This window comes from Lepisma saccharinum, chromosome 18, assembly GCF_977018435.1.
Source record: "Lepisma saccharinum chromosome 18, izLepSacc3.1, whole genome shotgun sequence".
Taxonomy (NCBI): Eukaryota; Metazoa; Arthropoda; class Insecta; order Zygentoma; family Lepismatidae; genus Lepisma; species Lepisma saccharinum.
The window spans coordinates 11,127,517-11,151,343 of record NC_139246.1 but is presented as its reverse complement, the minus strand read 5'-3'; the positions used below and the strand labels follow the sequence as shown (position 1 = coordinate 11,151,343).

Genomic DNA, 23,827 nt, shown 5'->3' with positions numbered 1-23,827 from the left:
AAGTTATCACTGCACCATCAGGGAGGCCCGTAGGTGAAAGGAGAAGGGAATAGGTAGCCAATTTCTTTGAGAATGTACGATCATATATCATGTATGAATATATTAGTGAGTTTTTCAATTGCTTCCGTGATGAAATTTGCATCAACCTCTTTTGTATGAACATGGACAAACTGACTTACAAAGGGTACCGGAATATTTGTGCAAGAAAACAATCACTGTATTTATGTATATGTGTGCACGTGTGTGTATTTGAACTCTCTTGTAGAGGGTGGCACATATTATATCTACCAATGTGAGTTGGTAACACTGTCTGAACGCAGGTACACATGCGCAGGAATCTCCCATGCTTAGAAAGATGCAAAGGTTGCAAACAGCCTGCCATGGAATGCTGTCTGGTCCAGATGTGAATCAAGGTAGTGGAAGCTTTCATTCACACAGGTTCCATCAGGATATGACAAAAGTGAAAATGTAATATCTTACCTTATACCCAAGGTTTACTGAGACCTTATCACTATTAATGTGCACACAGCAATAAAGAAATTAGAGGTCAGTAAGTGCTTGAAGGGAAACACAGCTGCAACTACCAGCCATTTTGATCAGCAGTCCTCTCCTCCCATTCTCTTTCTTCCCTTCTCTACCATTATGTTGTACGGCCTTGCTGCACAGATTCCCCGAGACAGAGACTAGCTCAATTTCAACACTGTCAAACTTTTCGAAAACTATGCTTTAAATTTTCCGATCCTGTACTTTTATAAGGCACGTGTCATTGTTAAATCACTGTTGTAGGTAAATAACAATATTGTTTCCCAGCAATGGAATTATTCAACAATGCTGACATTCTGTTATCCTTCATTTGTACCTTTACTGAAATAATTCTTGTGCTACAAGAAGGATTGAATATTGGTTTTATTAGTGTACTTCACAAAGTTATGGAAATTACTGTGGATAATTCATTGTTATAATTGTTGCCTTATCTACACATTATGTAATATTTTTGTTGAAATAATCCACATATGCAGACCTGTCCCCATCTTGACATTTGGCAGGAATCATGGGAGCACGTAACCAGGAACAAGCTTCGAGTTATCAAGCATACCATTGGTGCATGGTGTTCCTTCTTCAATGGTGCAGTGGTAGCATCATTGCTTTGTAATCAAGGGATTCCGGGTTCGATTTCCGGTGTGAAGGCACATGGTGGTTCAGATCCCACCCTAAACTGTAGGTCCAGTCCCAATTAGCCTTTCAGTGGCGTATGCTTAGGGTGACCAGACATCCTCTTTTATCCGGACATGTCCTCCTTTTTAGGTGTCTGTCCGGCATCCAGGTGGATTTTTTAGAAATCGGTAAATGTCCTCCATTTTTTGGAAGGAGTATGGCATCGACCATAGCAAATGGGCTGCATAGAGAAAGCTTCCACACATAACGATCATCATATCACTTGAGGTGCGTTAAGCATTCGAGCAATGCTCACGTAGCATCTGGGAGCTGAACATGATCACTTTCCCGACTGAGTCATTAGTAGGGGTGTGCGGGATCCAGAAAAGTCAGTTAAAAAAATTCCCGACTTCAGGAAATGATTTCCAGACATTTTGAGATCCCAAGCAGTTCGGAACTTCCAAATGGTTGTTTTAAAAGTGGTTAATACTTGATGTTTTCTGCATTCTAAGTGTTTTGACACTTCTCTGAAATTGTTAGCTTTTATTTAAGAAATCGTGGTAAATGTAATGTGAAGAATCAAACTTTTAGATTCGTTAATTTAACACTTTAGGATGGAAATAATCTGTATTATACTCTATCTTGTTCCTAAAAATAGAAAAAGTACAATTATTTTAATTCAATAATGACATGGTATCTAAATCTGATGTGTAAATAATTCTGTTATACGTATTATTTTTGCTTCACCTTGACATACAACTCAGCTTCAGCTGCATATAAAAATGGCCATTTGCCTTGGATTTTCACTTTGTATCGGAAAGCTTTGTAATGAGAAAAGTGGCTCCATTCTGGAAGAATTTGAGCATGTGCCTCCTGTCACATGGAGAGGTGTATCAGCGGTATTTGTTGTGGGATAAAGAAGGAAATATAACTTCAAAAATCCTTTTACAGTAGAAACTGCTATGAACAGACGCCAGTCTCTCCTGGACATTGCATATAAAACGTACATAAAAATTATGCCCATGGGATTTTCAGTGTTCGCAGGATATCATCGTAAACAATTTACAAAAACACGCATGTATTCAATTTGTCAATGTGTGTAACATGTATATGTCAACAGGTACAAATACAAATTACCAGGTTGTGGCTTTTTACACAACTATAATTGTACATAAGTTCATAATTCATACATCATAACACATACATGTACAACATAAACAGATCTATCATAATTATAAAAAAAATAATTTGTCATTTACAAAATGCCTTCGTATGACATAATTAAAAGCTTATTTTACTTAGAGCAGCACACACTGTCTGTCTCGGACTAATAAATTTTAACTTTCAAAACAGCCTTAGACAATATTGCTGCAAATGCTTTTTGTATTTCAATGCAAAAAATTTCATTCGTTGGTAACTTGCTTCCTTTAAATTTCGCACCATCTTCTGCTTCATACAAGGATGAGTTCAATGCAAAAAGTTCCGCAAATTTTGAACTCCTGTAACTGCTCAGAGATGCTTCAGACACGCACACCCTTCCCAGTTGCAGCAAGAGTGATACAATATCCTCTACCAAAGGTGGGAAAGCTTCGCAAATCCGAACAAGGGCTGGTAACGTTGGAAAAAATAATTCTGCTCGATTTTCACTTGGAAGCACTGCAAAAGAATTACCAATTGTGATCAGTTGAATCTGGGTAAAAAAAAAAAAAAATGGAAATATAATCATCATTGCACAGGTAAATTTTCACATTTCTGCATTGTGAATTGGATTGTTTTTTTTTTTTCCAATTCGCAACATGGGAACTCAAAACTTAACCTCCGCAATACTAAAACCACGTTTACTACATCTATCATGAATATAATGATTACTGCTTTGAAAAGAAAACTCAGCACATAAGTCTGCAGGCTGGAAAAAAAATTGTCACTTACAAAAAGCAGCATTGATGTAAAAATCAAGAAAAAAGTACTTACCTAACTATCTACATGACCTTACCTCCTAGTAGTGTAGACAGAGTATTGACAGCAAGGCGAGCAATACTCAGGGATTTCGGAAGAGCATACTGGATGGCCAAGTACGAAACCAAATCCACAGCAAACACTTGCTTCTCGAGAACTGGTTGGCTCAAGAGCTCCGGTATAAAGTCCAAACATATATGCATAGATGGGATTCCCTGGACAGTAACTGGTAGCAACTCTCTTGGATAACCCTAAAAGGCATGGGGAAAGGTCACGCTGAAACTTGTGTACATTTAGTAACAAATGAAAGCAACGATGTAGACAAAATTTTATAGAGTGAGCAGATACAAATCTTGCTCTTACATATTCTCAACTGATGTTATCAATAAAATAGTAAAAAAAAAATATTTGGCTAACCAGTGATGTAATTATTGTAAAAACCTCTCATTTTGAAAAGCCGTTATGATATTCCACACAATGAAAAATTCCATGTGCTCAGAATTCCTTCAAGAGCATTCACATAAATCCTTGTGTGGTTTGGTTTCGCTGTTATTTGTGATGGGAATTTTAGACAAAACTACTGGGAATATCTAGACATTAGCAAAAACAAACCAGGTGAAGAATCATGTGAATGTTATACAAGGAATTCTAAGTAGATGTAATTTTACAGATTTGGAATATCTTAGCAGTTTTTGAAAAGGAGAGGAAATTTCAAAAACAACATCACTATATGTCAAATCACAAACCCTGACACCTTCTGTAAACAAAACCACCTGCATGCAGAAAGCATTGCAAACTCATAGAAGTAAAATAATCCACACGAAAATCCAGCGTTGTTACAGGATTCATTACGTAAGGTAAAACAATGGCTAATTTGTAGTATGGGATATGCTGCCGCAAATGACGTCTCACTTTAAACCCAATGCTCTTTCTTTTTTTTACTTATTGCTTCACCTTTATGGTTAACTCTTTGCACCAGTAATCATTTCCCATAAATTTGGCTTCTTTCTTGCATGTGAATTGAATATATTTTACTTGCATTTTTTAGACAAAATGATATAACATGGTAATGTATATTTCTAAGGATGATATAGATAGGAGTGTATTTGAAATTTGTTTGTACATTTTATGTAAATTGTATCTTATGTAAATAAAATATATAATGGGCATAAACAGCCATATGCATTGCTGTAAGTCCAATAAATATATTGATGATGATGATCAAAACAAGGCAAAGAATGTTCGTAAATTTATTGCGGTTGGAAACTTTGACAAGCATCCTAATAACGATTTTTGTTCCGCCAAATATAGTGCACTTCGTAAAATAACTTGGTGACATGGCAAGGCAAGATAAGTGTGAACATTTTGTAGTAATATAACTTTCAATGAGCTTAGAGATTTGTGTACATAATGATATTTTATAACATTGGTTATTTTCTAAAAATAATCATGTGAACAGCAAGGAAGTAGTGCAACTTAGTAATATTGCCTGACTTAGCCTTAGAAAAATAACATGCCGAGTTCTATGCGTGAGGGAAAGTCTCCGTATTCTCCTAGCTTGTTTTCAAAACACCAGCAAGGACAGCCTTTGCAAAGGGGTGAGAAACAGATTCTACTCAATATTTATGTAACGTTCTGTCAGTAGTATCCTGAGAAACCAGTAAATGAAGTGGTTAAGTTGGTATCCCAGTGCAGTGGTGTGTCAGTGTCTGCAGTTTTAAGGGTTACGAAAGAGAGAATGACCGGGAGAGTAACAATGTATGCGGTTGCATATTCATCTGATGTTTTGAGAACGGGTTCTCACATTCAGAGGCTCTTATATAAAATGAATAGGTGCGGCGAACTATGAGTGTAACAGCAGATGATTGCGGTCATGGATCAGCTGACGCGGAGTGATACATCGAATCGGTGAGACCGTTTGTTTACAGAAGGTCTCAGGGATGGTGATTTAGACCTTAGTACTACCCAACAATCCACCTGAGCCTTAAGAACAACATATCAACTTGGTTTATCAGTAAATTTAACAATAATTTTATTTACCAAATTCACCAAATGATGCTTTCAATTCAGAAAACTAAAATTAGTTTCATTCAAATGGTGATGCATACCGTATTTACTCGAGTACCCCTCGCCCTCGAATAAGCCACGCACCTGGATTTCAGAGAAGGGAATGCAAAAAAAATAATTTAGCAGTATTTCCTTTTTTTTCTCCAATCTCTCACAACTCTCACATATATCATATTTACGAGCAGCAGCACGATTTCCAATTTCTTCCGCTTCTTGAATGACACATAACTTTTCATGTGCTGTAAAAGATCGCAAGCTTCTTCCTTTAGTGGTCATCTTGCTTTTAGCATCCGCCTGTGAAGCAAGATAACAAGGACGCTACTCGAATGAGTCACTGCAACACAAAACAAGCCTCACAACTTCCTCCACCCACACCCACCCACGCAGCTGGACTAGCCAGACGTAAACATTCAGCTGGTTGCTGTCTTTATCTCTTTCTTGGTGCCAGTGTGACTGCAGAATGATTCCTTTGGCAAAAGGCGAAGGAGAATATTATTTTCCCTTCTGTCTGCAAGCTTTTCATGAATTAAGTTGACCCAATTTTAAAAGGAGGAGGAGGGGGGGGGGGGGTGAAGAAACAATGCACACAATACAGTGCAGGGAGAGAGAACTGTGATTTCATTAAACCAGGACATATTTAGAATGATTTTTTCCACTTCATTCATGAATTAAGACAAAAGTGTTTTGTTTTCTATCCAAGAACACAGGCTGTGAGATAACATTTTGACCTCCACTCATTCTCTCGTAAGCTTGTATAACAGGTTGCATATCTCCACAGGATAAATTGTTTACGCCTGGTGATAAGCTGTATACGTCTGGTGATAAGCTGTATACTCGAGTAAGCCACGCACCCCCATTTTCTGCCACGTCTGTAAGGAAAAAAAGTGTGCGGGTTATTCGAGTAAATAAAGTACCCATGAGTACATATTATTACCATCAAGCTTACCTGGAAATGAACCAATTTTGCTAAATGGGGATCAGCAATAAATACTTGATGCAAGTAGGAACATATTAAGCTACGGACTTCTCTCAGGGCCCAGAGATGGCCAGGTTTCTCCTGCAAAACAGAGACAAATGTATTTTATGCTGGAAATCAAAATACTTAACCACACAGTCGCATGTAACATACTGATATATTTGCATGAAAATTTGTAAATTAGAAAGTTGTCCTGGAATTTCACTGTGAAATAAATGAGTTAATGAAGTTTCATATTTCTGAAAAATTAGTTTTTATGCAATAGACAAAAAATTAAAGCGTTGAAAAGCAAATAGATGAGTTAGAAATGTGGTTATGGCAAAGAAGAGAGTATGTGAAATTAAGGGATGAGCTCAAAATGAACTATTATTTTGTTTATTGTTTTTGTTATAAAACTGACAAAGATACAGAGTACAAACACAATAAAAACACAAACAGACATGAATCAATCCCTTGTGCATCGCGTGGTGAGGAATGTTTGTACGAGGGTGGTTTTTACCTGCCTAACTTACACACTGCTGCCCCCCTCTATGGAAACCTTATTGTACAGATCCCAAAACTCAAGACTTCTTGGGGGCTCTTCCCTTAGACTGACTTGATGGTCAATTTTCTCTTGCTCCAACCTTTTATACCAAATTATTTTCCTTTCATTAGGAAACCAGGACTCTAGACAACTGTCTCAAAAAGTACAGCTGCAACAGATCTCCATGCCAGGTTGGGCAAAGAAATCCATACACATTTCTTCCGGGATTACTATAAAATGTATACACAAAATAAAAAATGAAAATGTACTAAAAAGCATGGACGAAAAAAAACTTTGCGGATGTTCAAACGAAAGAGAAACTGGTTAGTGTAGTGGCTCAGGAACAGCCTGACGGAAATGCACAAGGAATGGTTAACAAAAAAGGTGAAGCTCCACCCTATGTATTCCACTGTGCCATGAAGGCACATAAGCATCACAGAGGTAGAACCCCACACATTCTCCATCTCAGTGATATGATCAGTATCATGCTCCAACCACCTATACCCCACAGGTACTCACTGATTAAAAGCTTGGTGAACAACAGACAAAGACACTTCAAGCAAGAACATTGTCAGATAAAAGTGCCACGGTCATATGCACTGGCATACGCTGAAATATTATTCCTCGGAGAGAAAGGGCTGGAATTGCAAAGGTGGATAATACGTAGTTGTATTCTAGGGGGATACACAATAAGTAGAGGCACATATTTTTGGTAAATAAAAAACCAAAATTTAGATACAAAAACAGCCAATTTTGGGTTCGAAAGCTGTAAATAAAATAAAATTTCGGTGTTATGGTGGTGAAAAAAATGGATCAAAAGCAGTATATAAAATGACATTTTGGTTTTAAAATTGTGAACATAATCCAAATTTTGATTTAAAAACTGCACTTATTACAATAATAAACATAACCCTTCTAATAGCACATTTATGTAGTTACCAGAGTATTAAGTTTATTCTTGTATAAAGGGTCCATTCTTGCTTCTCAAATATTTACAGCAGAATTAATCAATTTTCCATGAATTGCATAACTCACAGGATAATTCAAAATTCAGAAAGTGTCGCATCGGTAAATAAACTCTAAATGTCGAGTATAAGAGTCTATTTCGCATTTACAGTTCATTTCGCATCATTTCGTGACAAAACAGGGTAGTAAAATGCACCTCACACCTTGCAGAAACTTTGAAAATTAACATTAGAATGTGTTATTTCACATTTCGTGTTTTCGTCAAAAAAGAAAAAATATGCCTGCCCCTAACAATAAGATATTTCATATACAGGGTCGGGCATGAAAAACTAGCCTGCCTCATCTCACTTGGTCTGAAACTAAACTTTCTCCTAAGTTAATGTGCTTCAAAAACAAGAAGAGGTGCAGAAATGGAGGGAGGGGTGACATATGTGGACAAGATGAGGTAGGCCAGATTTCCATACCCAACTCTGTATTTAGAATTACCCACTCTCAAGAATGGTAATCGGGAAGAATTCTAAGGGGGGTTAACATTTACCACTCTGGTTTTGTCAGAGAGTTCACAGCTTTCTTTTTAAATTTTGGTTTTCTCAACATTTCAGGGGAGGGTTGTAGCCCCACCCTCTGCATATACCAGTGGTCATATGAAATTTGTGGATGAAGATGTCAGCTCATAGACGACATTGCAACGTAGGGTACAAAATATGAAACACTGGAGGTTGCAGTCTAAATTGTGCCATGTGGCAGAAAACAATGAATGAAAAAATAAAAGTACCTAATTCACAATATCACAATTCAACTTGGACGTACCCTATCTTCCTTGGTCTCCAGACAAGTTTCCAATAGAATCTGCACGGCTGCACTTTCCTGCGTGGCCACCAAAGCAACCCTCAGTTCCTCTCGCTCGGCATCACTACTCAGCTGGATTGTCTTCTCCATTAACGGACGATCTTGCAACTGGCGGGATAACTGACTACGCGAAGCTGCAAGACTTGCCTGCAGAACCCTCAGCACTACTGCTAATACAGGTGCACACCTAGAAGATAATGTACGTGATCCTTATGATTTTCATTTGTTTTTTAGCATTGTTCTTCTGCCACTTTGGCTAATCACAATGATGAGGATGAACGATGATACGATGAAGGGTTTTGAACTTTGATTGAACTGTTGTTTTAAGTCCACTGTATGCACAGAAAGGTTAATCAAGACTGGACCTACAGTTTAAAGTGGAATCCGTACCAGTATGTGTACGGTATCGAACCCGGGACCCCTTGATTACAATGCTACCACTGCACCATCAGAGGCAAATTGATAAAGGTTGATTGATTGATTGATTTGGTGTTTTAAGTCTTTATACACAGTAAGGCTAATCGGGACTGAACCTACAGTTTAAAGTGGGATCCGAACCACTATGTGCCTCCACCGGGTATCAAACCCAGGACTCCTTGATTACAAGGCGACAACACTACCAGCAAATTGATAAAGGAAAAGTCACACCCATGACCAGACCAGGATATGATCCAGGGACCCCTGGCATTATTGCAGCATGTTGTGATAACCACTCCACCATGGATGTCGACATGATCTATATGAAATGTACACAAAATTAGATAAACCCACATAGTCAATAAAATTATTAATGAAATAAGATTGAACTGTTACTAAAGTTTAATACTGATATTAATGACTGATCCAACATAAAATGACAATTATATACTTATCTATAATAATTTTTCCAGTCTACAACATACAAAGCCACTTGCAAGACCTTTGAATTTAAAAAGGACTGTTGTGTCATAGAATTTTGTTTGGTTTAATAAATACATCATTTATGCTTACTTACACTTCTTAATGCAAATAAAAATAACTTGCGTTGCTTAAGTAAATTTTGAAATTGCTCACATACTTTATTTTTTGAACGTTAGGAAACCCTCAAATTGATAGTGCCTCTAATTTATGGCTAATAAAATGCCAACATTTCAATACAAAACCTGTGATCAGGTGACTACAAAAGTGGTGAATAAAATGGAATTTAGGAGTTAACATGGTAAATATAATTCTAAATTTGATTTTAAAATACTGTACTTATTACACAAAATAAAACTTTTCTTTAGAATTGCACATTTATATAGTTATACGAGCACTAAGTTTATTCCTGTGTAAAGGAGTCCATTTTAAGTATTGTGCGTAATTCACGGGATAATTCAACCTTCAGAAAGTGCTCTAGACTTCATGTCTAAGTTAATTTCATATTTTGTAATTCATTTAGCACTATTTCATAACAAAACATGGTAGGAAAGTATACCTCACACCTTTCAAAAACATGAAAAACAACAACACAGCATATTTCATGTTCCTGTCAAAAATTAAGTAAGAACATCTCTATTCATGTTTGGGGAATAAAATACACTGTATGTAATAATTAGAAGTAAGCGAGTTACTAACTTTTCCCATGAAACTTACTTGTAGAGGTAATAGAAAGTCCATAAGTAAGTTTCATGAAAAAAGTTAATGTGCTTGCTTATGTCTCTAGTTATTGATATTTACAGCAGAGTGCATAAATTTTGACAGGCAAATTATCCATCACTAATTTCAATCTTGCATCCTTCATGCTTTTAAGAAATTATATTTACTGATGCTGTTGCAAGGATATCAACTGCTTCATTCACATTTTGATTCAATTCTAAAAAAAACATCTCATTGCATAAAACAAAGTCAACATTTTGTCTGGTAATACTTATACATTCCACATCTTGATATGCGAACATAAGAGAGAAAAAAATATTTTAACTTGTTCAACAAGCAAAACCGTACCTGAAAACCCTCGCATCACATCTGAGCACTTGCAATGGATCAAGCACAATATTCTCTTGAGTGAGGAAGACATTCTTCACGGCCGACTTCTCGTGAAGCAAGGCATTGATGGACATCACCCACAGACAGCGAGGCAACACTGTATTCAGCTGCAGCCACACTTGCTTGTACAATTCTGCAAATAAATTAATGGTTTCTGAATTCCAGTTTGACTATTTCACTAGACCATATGTGACCAAAAGATAAATCACATTTAAAGTAGGTATTCTGCATTTCAGCACAGGCACCCAAACGTACATCTTTAAATGGCAAGCAAGGAATGTGAAGTACCAACAAAACTTACCTTGTATGTAACGTGGAACCTTGTCATCCAATATAGATTTAAAATAGCGAATGATAGTTTCAGCAAACGGCCACACATCTGTTGCAGGCATAGACAACAGCTGTCTGAGAAGAAGACCAGTACGAGATGGACACATCTGAATTTCACTGAAAGCTGAAAATGTAGAAACAAGCATTAACTTTCTTTTCAAAACATACTGAACATGCACAGATCGTAAATTTATTGATTATTAAGGATGTGATCCATTAATATGTGTATAGTAATAAGAAAACAATGATGTCAATATAGACATTCAGAGTTTGTTCAATAATTTTGTAATTTTGTTTGCATTTCTTATATCACACTTAGTTCATCAACATGCATTTTTCATGTATTTCCGAACACAGTTTTTTTTTATCTGCAACCAAACCCATTAGAACCCACTTCTAAAGAGGTAAAATACATAGTACAGTAAACAAGTTTGTGGACTGGTCGCACAGTGTCGTTGGGGTGTATAGTGGATAGGTTGCACCATGTGGCACCATGTCAGTTCTTCTCTCGTCCCAGTAAGAGGCAGTTGCGTGTATACAGCGTCAGCAGAACTACGGTCTCTCTTGCGAAGGGTACTTGAATGCGAGCGGCAGAACTAGAGAATGTTGCAGTTTGAGAAACCGGCAAATGTCAAGTTCTGCCAAAAATTAGGCAAATCCGCTAGCGCAGTGTTTTAGATGAAGTAAGTGTATGGCGACGACACCTTGGGCTGCAGTGCTGTGTTTAATTTGCACCAACGCTTTGATCAGGGGAGAGATAGTTTGGAGGATGATGAGCGTGCTGTTCGGCCACAAACGAGCCGAACTGAATGCAAGATCAAAGAAGTTGCAACGTTGGTGCGTGACATGCGATTTATTTATCTCTGCCAGCTTGAAATCAAAGCTCTGTGGGCGACAATTTTATTTGGCCGAGAAGATAATCACTGCCACAAGAGAAGCCGTACTCGATCTTCCTGCCAATATATTTCAGCAGTGTTTCCAACAGTTATACCAACTCTTGAAGCTTTCCTGGCAACAAATGATGAAAAGATTTTCTCGGGCTATCGACCAGGTGACTTTTCATCAGTTATATCAACGTTGGCAGACATTCATAGCAGCCAACAACGACAATTCAAAAAACTTCAAAAATTTTACAGCAACTTTCTGACAAGACAATTAGAATTTCAATTTAACCCCTACAGAAAAAATTAGAAGTTATGAGTGTGCGCACACACACACACACCTACCTACCTTCAATAATTGAAGATTCTGTGATAGGGCTTCTAGCTTGGTGAGTCTTTGTATCATCCACGAGATCTTCCTCGTACAACCAATCATCCACTAACGATAAGTGAGGAAAGTGGGTTGCCAACAAACGTAACAGAGGTGAAAATAACCCTAACAGAAAAAAGTAAACAATATGTTACTTTATTGAATCTATGATCAGAAAATAAAGCATGTAATGTATGCATATATTTGCTCTTTTGAATACATGAACATGATTCCTTCCACTTGTTCAAAATAATATTTTGAATATGCGGTTTCTTTTCTATGCCACTATCAACTGTTCAGTTAAAATGTAGGATGTGTTGGCACATATTACAGTAGCATGTGTTAAGGAGGTGAAAGAATCATGTGAATTGTTCATTAAATATTAACCATGTTGTACAAATAATTTATACTAGGGATGGGCCGATACCGATATAAAATTTACCGATACCGATAACCGATATTCTACCGATCTGATATAAAATTAGATTTGGTACTTCAAGAACATGAAATGTTCCTTGATCTCCTTAATAAATATGTGTTTCGAGGTGACTGCAGTGCAAAAGAAGTTAATATTTAGACACTTACTTTTTTAGAAAGTAGGGCATCAAGATTGTCCATAAAAATTACAACAAAATGGCAGAATTTTGCACTAAATTATAAGATATTTATCGATATATCGGATCGGTAAAGTAACCGGTAATTTTACCGATAAACCGATACACCAATATGCCTATATCGGCCAATAGCGATAGAGTACCGATTAATCGGTCCCATCCCTAATTTATACTATTAATACATTTTATAAGGATGGGACAAATTAACTGGTACTCTCTTTAATCAGTAATATTACCCATGACAGGGAATTTATCTCTCTATGTTCGTTTACTGCCATACCAATATCTTAGAAATTAGTAAACTTGGAAGATCTTAAATTATTCTAAAGTTAAAGATCTTGCAAATAGAAGTTTAAGGCAATGTAAGTTTTCAAACTTCTGTTTCATCTGTCTATTAAAAATATTAATTTAATTATCTTAACGTTTTTATGAACCATGAAAATGAAAAAAAAAATGAATCTACGTATGGCAGCTCACAATGTGTAGTGGAACCCTGATTTTACATTTTCCCCATTATACAGAGTGGCCACAAAGTGGGCGTACCACTGGTTTTTCGACGGAAAGTATGTTTAATTGTTGAGGATTTGCAATCGTTCGACCATGATGAAACACATGAAACTTGATTTAAAGTGCAAGCCGTACCGTCCTTGTCACGTTAATGAACTCTCTGATGCTGATAAGACGTGATGCCGGAATATCTCTGCAAAACATCTGCCGGACAAGGCGCAGAATTCAGCTGTGCGACGATCATGATGATCTCCATACCGATGTCCTGGACAAGTGAACTATCAGGTACGTGATCACATCGCTAAACCACTGTAGTATCGGAAAAAAAAGGGGGGTGCATCCACTTTGTGACCACCCTGTACATTCAATCTTGATACTTCCAACATATCAAAATGTTGCAAAATTACATTACATTTTTTTGGATTTCAAGTTTTTTAAGTTTTGTCCACTGAAAAACATAAAATCGAGATTCTACTGTATTTTCAAATCTGCAAAGTAGCTCTCTGTCCCTGGGAGTTTGGTGAACTCCTCTACTTCATTGCAAGTTAGGGACAAACTACACACCTGCATAACTCTGCTGGTCCTTCTGAGCCTGCTGCAGCAAGTACTTAATCGGCAACTCTGCCAGGAATTCAGTTGAATAACTTTTCACTTTTCTGTTCGAAGCGAGCAAGTTGTGCATGTTATTCAGTCTCGTGTCTTCGTAGAGGAGCAAGTAATACAGTAACAGCAACTGTGAGGTGAGGGACGGCGAACTCTTCGGGCCTTCATCCAACTGCATGGGTGATGACCTAGCGATCGAGCTTCTTGCCTGCAGACTTCCTCTGTACTTCGAATCAAACTGAGCCCCAAACACAGAGTTCTGGAACACTTTTCGTATTTCGTCCTCGCTTATTGGCTTGTTTGTGTGTTCCTGGGGGGCTTTCGTGCTGGGGATCAAAATAGAATTCACGTACACTTCCACTAATGCAGGCAATACTGGGTGCAATGGTGGTATGCTGCTGCAAATTTGTCTGAAAACAAACAAAACAATAACAATTACATAACAGAAATGTCTATCATACACGGGGTTTCACTCACTCTTGGCCCTTGATTTTTGCTTATAAAAATAAAACTATTGTTATGTAATTTGCTACGAACATACCTTGGTGTCATCACAGCAAGTGAAGTGTTGGAAATAGTCGCCATTAGCATGGCATAATCTTCAAAGATGATGGACACAATTTCTTGCATGCTGGTGTTAAAAGTGTGGCAAGTGGCACCCTCCTGCTGAAAATGACCATTACAGAGTTCCTCGTCATCCAACTGATTTACAAACTCATCGAAAATTCCAACGTAGATTTCTGTATCCACTGTTGTGTCGGAAAAGATGCGACCAATAATGTGGCACCTTGATAAAGTGCACCATACTCCAAATTTTTTCATTATGAACAGGTGTTATACGCACAATGTAAGGATTCTTAGTAGCCCAAAGCCAGGTGCGTCAGAGCAGCAGGGCCAAGAACTCAGACTGAAAGCACACGTCCATACGATTGGCATATAATGGCAGAATCGCCAAGATGCACGTGCACGTCCACGCAAGGACTAGAGAGACTATGGTGCTATCTATTGGGTTGGTGCGAATGAAATGTCCGCTTTGGCGTCTGGTGGGAAACGTACCTCAACAACACAACACAGGGATTGACTGAGGTCACAGGTCTAACGTCATAAACTCTGTATATGTCCAGCAAACAGGCTGGAGCACCCAGACAGTCAGGAGGCAGTGTGTTGCTGAACAGGGTCATCTGAAAGTGCCCCATGGAGAACACACAATTGCGAGTGATTTGTCTTTACGAATTCAAACTGGGACATTCTGATCAGCAAGCCACCAAAAACTATAACAGTGCATTTGGGCCAGGAATGGTAAATGAACGCACCATTCGCCGCTGGTTTGTCAAATTTCGTTCCGGTGACACAGCATTGCAAAATGACCCCCTTGGCCATCGACCAACATCATGTTCGGATGAGCTCCTCAGGAACGCCGTTGAAGCGGATCCTCGGAAAGTGTTCGTGCCATTGCAGACGAGTTAGGCATACACCATACCACTGTCGTTCGGCGGCTCCGTGTGATCGGTAAAGTGAAAAAGTTGGACTCATGGGCACCACATGATTTGACACCGGTCAACAAGACTCGCCGTCTGGAGGTGTGTAGTTCTTTGAGTGTAAGGAATAACCGGGATGGTTTCCTGCATCGGATTGTCATTTCAGATGAAAAATGGATCTGCTATGACAATCGTAAACGATCAGGAGAATGGTTGGATCGTGATCAACGTCCAGGGCGGTATACGAAACCACCTCTCCACCCACAGAAGGTGTTCTTGCTGGTATGGTGGTCTATGGTGGGTGTGATCCATCATGTCTTTCTCAGGCGCGGTGAAACCATCAATGCAGATCGCTACAGTGCTGAACTCCATGAAATGCACCGCAAACTTCTCCGCAAGCATCCAGCAATGGTCCACAGACATGGTGTCCTCATGTTGCACGACAATGCTCGCCCACATGTCGCGCAAAAGACGGTGCAGGCTCTCCATGAGTTGCAATATGAAACCCTTCCTCATCCAACATATTCTCCCGACCTCTCTCGCACTGACTACCATCACTTCCGGCATCTTGATCACTTCCTGACAGGGAAGACCTTCGCTGATGATCGGGCGGTGCAACATGCCGTTCAGGAGTTTTTTGCGTCGCAGACTCCAGACTTCTTTCGCCATGGAATCCAATTGTTGGCTGAGTGATGACAAAAGTGTGTGGCTGCAGACGGCGACTATTTTGATTAACCAGGTATTGTAGTTTTGATTTTTTTTAACTTTGGCAATGACGCACCTGGGCCGGACATTTCATTCGCACCAACCCAATACAATGTTGTCACCGCTTTTCATACAGCAAAGTATGTCCATAGGAAGTTTCATTACATTATAATCAATAGTTTGATTTTTATAACAGGGGCCAAGGGCAAGTGAAACATGCTGTAATTAACTTTGCAAACATAATTTAAGATTGCACCTACAATGCTGCATCATTAGCAACTTTTTTCTTTAAATGTCTTGAAGCGGAAAAAATGTATCACCTCAAGATTTCTGTGCACGGTCTGATCAAGATCAACCCTAAATATAGCATGATGTCGTCCACAACCATTTCTAGCAAATTGCCAGCTTCCATTTGTCAGCATAATGAGCTACAAAGCCAGAACTGTCAGGTTCAACCATGGATGCATCATTGTACTTGGCCATCCATTTCATCAGTTCATCATTCATCCTCATCATTGTTGTTAATCCAAGAGACAGAAAGGTGAAGTAAAATAACTAAAATAGAAATAATACAAACAATTTGTTGCATGAGCAGGTAATTTAATTTCAACCGCTAATGTTCAATATTTGAGATTCAAAAAATCAATAACAATTTTCTTTCAAGATGTGCGTAAAATCATTCACGATTGTAAGTGGCTTTAAATCAAACTTTCCTAAGACTTCCACAGTAAGTGTATTTGTTCATTGCACTTTTGTATGTCATCTTTATGCTCGGATGGATTGCACAAGACTGGATATGTAGTGTACAGTGGAAAGCAAATAACTAAGTGTGCCCCACCCAGAATAAAAGTTTGGAAATACAACAATGTTACCCATTATGCTATGAGGGAGACCAAGAAGAACACATTCGCATGGCCAGTCCTTGCATACTTGGGGATGATTCGTGTATATCTTCATATTTTTTATAAAAATGGTGGAATCACATTTCATCATAGTTTCTTAGAAATTTCTCAAATCAAAAATACGAATTCATTTCAGGGAATTAAAGACATGATAGTGCTTAAAACACTGAAATCGAGTGCTTTCTTTTCTGTATGGTAAGGTAAAGGTAAAGTTCCCCAAGCATATAGCACCAATCTCGGCCATTTTGAAGGTGATAGGATCAGCACCACACTCTGGCCACCTTTAGTCCCCAGGGTTGCCTTCAGGTACCATTTGATTTGAGGCTGGGTGAGGCCCAGAACTGCTTTATGAGGGAACAAGGCCGGAAAAATTTCGTCCTTAGACCTCCCTGGGAACCAAATCCGGGTATCCCACATGGTACCAACTAGATCACCAGTGGCCACTACCACCATCTGCTGTGTTAGCAGGAAGTACAGTAGCAACACATTCACAAGAAGATGGTGGCCAGTGGCCACTGATATTAATAGTAACCATACATAAATAGTTTCACAGAAAAGTAAGAACTCGATTCGAGTGTTTCAAATAACTATCATGTCTTCCATTCCCAATCATATTTTTGGCTTGAGAAATTGTTAAGAAACTATGATGAATTATTTCCCTGAAAATAATTCACTCAAAATTTTTATCTGATAACCCATTTTCGACAGAGCTGAATGGTTAGTGCTGGTAAGTTAATGGTGTGGCGTGCTGTGTGGAACACGATTGGTTAGTCAATTTTCCATCAACGGAACCTTAAATGCTTAGGGCTACTTGGATTTGTTAAATAAACAGGTTTTTTTTATCCTTGCTTATGAACTTCCTTATGAACATAAACATTAGCCTTGTCACTGTGAAGGACTTTAAATTCAATGGAAGCATCCCACTGTAAATTGTTCGCAACAACCATTCATAATGCGCAGCTCTTCGTGGATGTATCCGATTAAAATCGTGTGCAATGGCATGCGAACTTCTCTCCCTAGACATCACTTTGATCTCGATGCATTACCGATGCGCTAAACAAATTTTAAGGCATTTTTCTAACACCTCGAAAAGGAGCAAATTGGTACAAGAATTCAGTCATAACTTTTTACTGGTCGATAAAACGTCGATAAAACCTTCACCATTGCATTTCTCATGAAATTCTAGCCTGATTTGATATATCATATCACCCCCTTCCCATTTAAAATTCTAAAGTTCAATTCAAGATGGCGGACATCAAGATGGCCACCGACCGCGCAGGTGGTGTCAATGTGGTTCCCCCCTTGGCCTGATAACGATTGGTCATCACCATTTCCATGTTGCGCGCTGCAGTATACCGGGGGTGTTAAGTGACTTTTTGAGCCACCCTGTACAATACAAGCAATGCGTACATACAAGAAAAACAACTATGATGAAACTTTGTCTGTTAGTAACAATAATTTACAGTTTTTTTCAGAAGGGTGAAAATAGCAAATGTTATAGATTAAAAATAACTTTCTTGAGATGTCAAGATGACTATGAATATTTCCTATATGTAACTCTGGTAACATTAAACAAACACAATATTTAAAGACACAAGCATTTATGCACTAGTATTATGCTAATACCTACCTATATATCCAGTCTTTAATAGGTACTTTGTGCTTTGTGAACGCTCGACTCTTCAAAAGCTGATGAATGCAATGAACAGGCAAAAATCCTTGAATATTGGCATTCAGGTTGGCTGTCACAGGTACCTTCACCGCATGGGCAGTTACAACCTGAAACAAAGGAAAACTTCATACTCACTAATTGCACAAAATGTATAATAGACTCACATACAGAAAAGAAATAAATAAATAAATTAGAGATGGGACGATATGAAATTTTGGCCGATACCGATAAAGTACCGATATAAAATTTACCGATACCGATAACCGATATTCTACCGATCCGATATAAAATTAGAAATGGTCCTTGAAGAACCTGAAAGGTTCATTGACCTGCTTAAAAATGTGTGTTTCAAAGTGACTGCAGTGCAAGAGAAATTGCATATTTAGACATTTACTTTTTAAAAAAGTAGGGCATGGAGATTATCCATAAAAATTACAACAAAAATGGCAGAATTTTGCACTAAACTATCAGATATTTATCGATATATCAGATCGGTAAAATAATCGGTAATTTTACCGATACACCGATATGCCTATATCGGCCGATACCGATAGAGTACCGATTAATCGGTCCCATCCCTAAAATAAATTGATTGATTTGGTTTATTATAACTTAATATAAATAAAAGTTTCAGTAATTTTTTTTGGCTAATCATAAAGATTAGGATGAGTGATGATTGATTGATTTTATTTATTTATTTTGGTGTTTTAAGTCCACTTTATGCACAGCAAGACTAATCGGGACTAGACCTACAGTTTAAAGTGGAATCCGAACCACTATGTGCCTCCATCGGGTATCGAACCCGGGACCCCTTGATTACAAGGTGACGACACTATCACTGCGCCATCGAGGAGGCCCACGATGATTGATTGATTTGCTTTATTTTACTTGGCTTCTTGTGCCACTTTTGGATAATTTGTGAGGATGGGGATGAGTGATGATATGATGAAATTGCTGAATGGGCACTCACAAACATCCATCCCCAGGCTGGGATTCGAACCTGGGACTCGTGGCATCGTAGCGCAATGTGTTAACCACTACACCATGGGGGCCGGCAGGATGAGTGATGAACTTGATGAAGGGACACTCACAAAGAACACCCATACACAGTGCATCTAAAGATATCAGTTTGGCGGTTACGCGGAGATATGCCTTGTGCAGTGCCAAAACCCCGAGGCGCGGCAACAGAAGGAAGCTCTACACCTGCAAGAGAACTACAAACATTGAAAGTGCTGCATCAACTAGCGCCGCCACAAGCACAAGCGGAAGAAGAAGGAACCACACCAGCCGCAGCAAGACAGTTCATGCCTGACGAGTGGCGAAATCGATCGCTGGAAAAATGAATAGTAAGTGTATCAGAGTTAATTACCCATACACAGGTCAGATTCGAACCCAGGACCTCTGCTTCGTAGCATGCTGTGCTAACCACTTCACCACGAAAGTCGGCAAAACCATGATCCACTACTACTTTATCTTCTTGTTTTACGACATGAAAACTCTCTCAAAATTCTCTAGAAGCAACATGAATGCATGGATTAATAATTTACAAATCTACAATGTGATCAGTCGAGGATGAGCTCTGTGCTCGCTCTGACAGTACTCCTTCCATAACAATGGTCTCTCTCATACTGCTGATTGTGTAATCTCATAACAATGTGGGGGTGCAATGGACAACCTTCTGGTAAAGCATCCAAAAGTTAACCTCAGTTTCATGTATTACAGCCCGGTAACTGCTTCTTGCATTCGAACAAGGCTCTGGCACCTGGATCCATGGCCAGGATAATCCCGTGTGTACTGACTGCCCTTAAAGCCTCAGCTTTTAATATGTAAGGAGATTCTAGTTCTCAGAGACAGTATAGTTTTTATTTCTTGTTAAGTAGTGCATGAATGAATTAGTTTTAAAAATTAAGTAGATAAGTCTCTTGAGACATGTTTTTCCTTGCTAGAAAACAAATAACAGCACAAAATAATTTACTCTGATAAGTTTACTTTTCATTTTTCCATGCAAATTTTCTTTCCGATCCAATTTCGCCACCCAGTGGCTTCATCAGGCGCATACTGTCTTGCTGCGTGGTTCCTTCTTTTTCCGCTTGTGCTCGTGGAAGCACTAGCTGACGCAGTCCTTTCATTTTCTGCCATTCTGGTGTGGGTGTAGTGCTTCCTTTTGCCACGCATCAGGGTTTTGGCGCTGTAGGAGTCGGTTCTCAGTCTCGTCGTTTGCTTCCGTTGAAAGGTGTAAATTATCAGAGTAAATTATAAATCTCCGCTTAACCGCCAAACAGATATCTTTAGATATTTTGTGGGCACAAAATAAGACAATTTTAAAGTCTGTCCAAGCCTTCGATTTCATCTCAGAGTCAACATCAGGGCTGGTCGAGAGACAGCGAAGATTGTGCAGTCAAGATTTGAAAGAAGCTGAGAATATTGCCGGATCATGATCTTTTAATGTCATATTGTTTCTTGTTGGTGGGCTCAATTTTGTTTGAGTTAAGGGGTTTATCGCTGGGAGTGATGGTGGTCTAGTCAGTAGGGCATCTCTCTGCCATGCAGGAGACCTGGGTTCGATTCCTGGGGTGGGTGATCTAAGATCGGAATTCTTCTGGCCTTGTCCTCACACAAAGCGGCTCTGGGGCTCACCCTAGGTGGTAAAGGTAGTCAAATCGTGGTGCTGATCACATCACCTCCAAAATGACCAAGAAGGAGAATAAGTGGGATTCTAACCCCCACATCCCTAATATGCCTACATGGCATGGTGCTATATGCACGGGGAACTTTACCTTACTTTTACTTATCCCTGTATTACGTGATGGGCAAAAATAGCCTATGTGCTAATATGCTCACACTATAGAAATACAGGGGTTGTCCCATAAGGTACTTTACAACTTCAATGTCATATAACAAGACTTGTAATTCACTTAGAGAAACAAAATAAGTTTTATGTGATGCACCAATTCAAAAAGTTTTGTTCTGTTAGGTATGAATAACTTCCTTGTCTTTCCAGGTGGCAGGAGCAACATAATTTGAGAAATGGAGTCTGTACAGGAAATGGCGCAGTGTGTGGCTTGGTTTATGGAAACCAAGTCAGACACCCAAGTCCAGAGAAATTTCAGAACACGATACGGGAAACCACCACCTTCTCGACCATCCATAAGAAAATGGTACAGCAACTTCATGCAGACTGGCACTGTGGATTTGAAGCACCATGTAGACAGGCCAAGAACAAGTGAAGAAGATACGGAAAGAATCCAACAGACTTTCCAGCGTTCACCGCAGAAGTCTATTCGGAAGGCATCACAGGAGCTGCAAATCCCTCGCACGACAGTACACAGGGTACTCCGAAAGTGCCTTCAGTTGGGTGTCTAACTTGGTTTCAATAAACACTGTGACTTTCCTGTGCAGACTCCATTTCTCAAATTATGTTGCTCCTGCCACCTGGAAAGACAAGGAAGTTATTCATTACCTAACAGAACAAAACTTTTTGAGTTGGTGCATCACATAAAACTTACTTTGTTTCTCTACGTGAATTACAAGTCTTGTTATATGACACTGAAGTTGTAAAGTGCCTTTTGGGACACCCTGTACATTGATCAATCAGTGTGTGAACATGTCACTTGTAACTCTCTAAAGTCAGCTAGACAGCACCACAGAACAATCATTTATATACTTTCAAAATGGTCCTTGATTATAAACAAAAGTGAGCACAGCACTAACCTGCAACTTATCCCAGATTAAGCACACTTAGATTCCATCCAATTTACCTGTTCAGTGAATATCTCCTGGGTGAAAATTTGTTTCATCCGTGTCATGTTATTCGGACGAATTGGTATCTTCATTCCCAAAGTGGAACACACAAGGTCACAAATGGCACTTAACTGGTTGCTATGGAAATGGATAGCCATCAGGAGCAACATTTCACCGAAGGAGGCAGTCACACCACTAGCACTGAAATTAGACGATTACGGAAATCAAATCAACTGCTATCTTATTGGTATACGGACAATGAGAATCAATCTGTTGGCAATTTTATCTACCCCTGCATGATAGTTAAGACATGTACACTTGAGTTTTCTTACAAACATAAATTTTATGTATCATTATATCAATTTTCAACATGAGTACCAAGATGAGAGAAATGGATTGTGATTGATAAAACTATCAATCTATCAGCAGTTTGCCGATAAATTGATACGCTCTTACCAGTCAATAATTACTATATAATATAGTGTGTTTTAAAAGTCACACAACCCTAACTTTGACTGCTTATAACCTGTAAACTGGAAGAGATGTTCTCACAAATTAATTGGCCTTACGAAACTTCATCTATGGAGACAATTTTATCACGTTTGATTGATAGTGCTAGTGCATTAAATACAAGACATTCTAGAAATTAATAAATGACTCATGTTACAGTGATATCTTTTTTTCAGAATGTCAATTTGGAGAGAAAAGATAAGAAGTTATTGTAAGGGCAAAATTTGCAGCTTTGTGATTGATGCCATGCTAATCTGTGATTTGTGGAACATGTATGGCACTTGATGGGTTTGGAAACAGTGATTTTATGGGCAAATTTAAATTTTAGTGGCTTATAATCTTAGCTACCAACATTACCAGAATTTTGTCAGTAGATTGAGGCAACATATACCCAAAATTACTGACCATGCAATTGCGTAACAAACATAATTTTGTCATGAAATGGCACTTGCGAAAGGATTTTTGATAGCTCCTGACTCCCCTGGCTATAGTGGTATCATGCGAGACAACTTCCTTTCCATTGCTAAGTCATTTACGCTAAGCAGTGCAACAAAATTTATTCTTGAAAGTAAAATTTCAGAGCAAAATTATAATTTATTGTTTTCCATACAGTTGTAAAAATCTTAATAAGTGCAAAACAAAAAATTGTAATCACATTTTGTAACTTGCAAGCACTACTTTTGAACACCATTACAAATATCTAGATTTCAAATCATACTGTATCATTAATGAAAGCAACATAGATTTTGCCAATTTCTTTTAGTTTTTGTTTTTTAAGTCTACTTTATGCACAGAAAGGCTAATCGAGACTGGACCTACAGTCTAAAGTGGGATTCGAACCACTATGAGCCTCCACCAGATAACAAACCCAGGATTCTTTGATTACACGGTGATAAAGCAACCACTGTGCCATCAGGGAGACCCAGATTGACTGACTAAATTTTGTTATTTTACATTGCTTTTCTGCCACTTTCGGCAAATCTTGATGGTGAGGATGAGTGATGATATGATGAAA

The 23,827-nt window shown here is 38.5% G+C and overlaps 1 protein-coding gene across 1 annotated transcript in view; it reads right to left on the bottom strand.

The window, feature by feature from the left end:
• Positions 1-2,258: 2,258 nt before the first annotated feature.
• The window catches only part of IntS2 (integrator complex subunit 2), a 44,487-nt gene continuing 22,918 nt past the window's right edge, over positions 2,259-23,827 (bottom strand). The window contains exons 8-17 of the mRNA XM_083140137.1: positions 22,320-22,503; positions 18,520-18,668; positions 13,766-14,214; positions 12,060-12,206; positions 10,801-10,953; positions 10,458-10,632; positions 8,454-8,679; positions 6,125-6,235; positions 3,149-3,362; positions 2,259-2,811 (exon numbers count right to left, since the gene is read on the bottom strand). Of these exons, the coding sequence (XP_082996263.1) occupies positions 2,483-2,811; positions 3,149-3,362; positions 6,125-6,235; positions 8,454-8,679; positions 10,458-10,632; positions 10,801-10,953; positions 12,060-12,206; positions 13,766-14,214; positions 18,520-18,668; positions 22,320-22,503 (2,137 nt within the window). The 3' untranslated portion in view covers positions 2,259-2,482. The remainder of the gene's footprint in view (positions 2,812-3,148; positions 3,363-6,124; positions 6,236-8,453; positions 8,680-10,457; positions 10,633-10,800; positions 10,954-12,059; positions 12,207-13,765; positions 14,215-18,519; positions 18,669-22,319; positions 22,504-23,827) is intronic.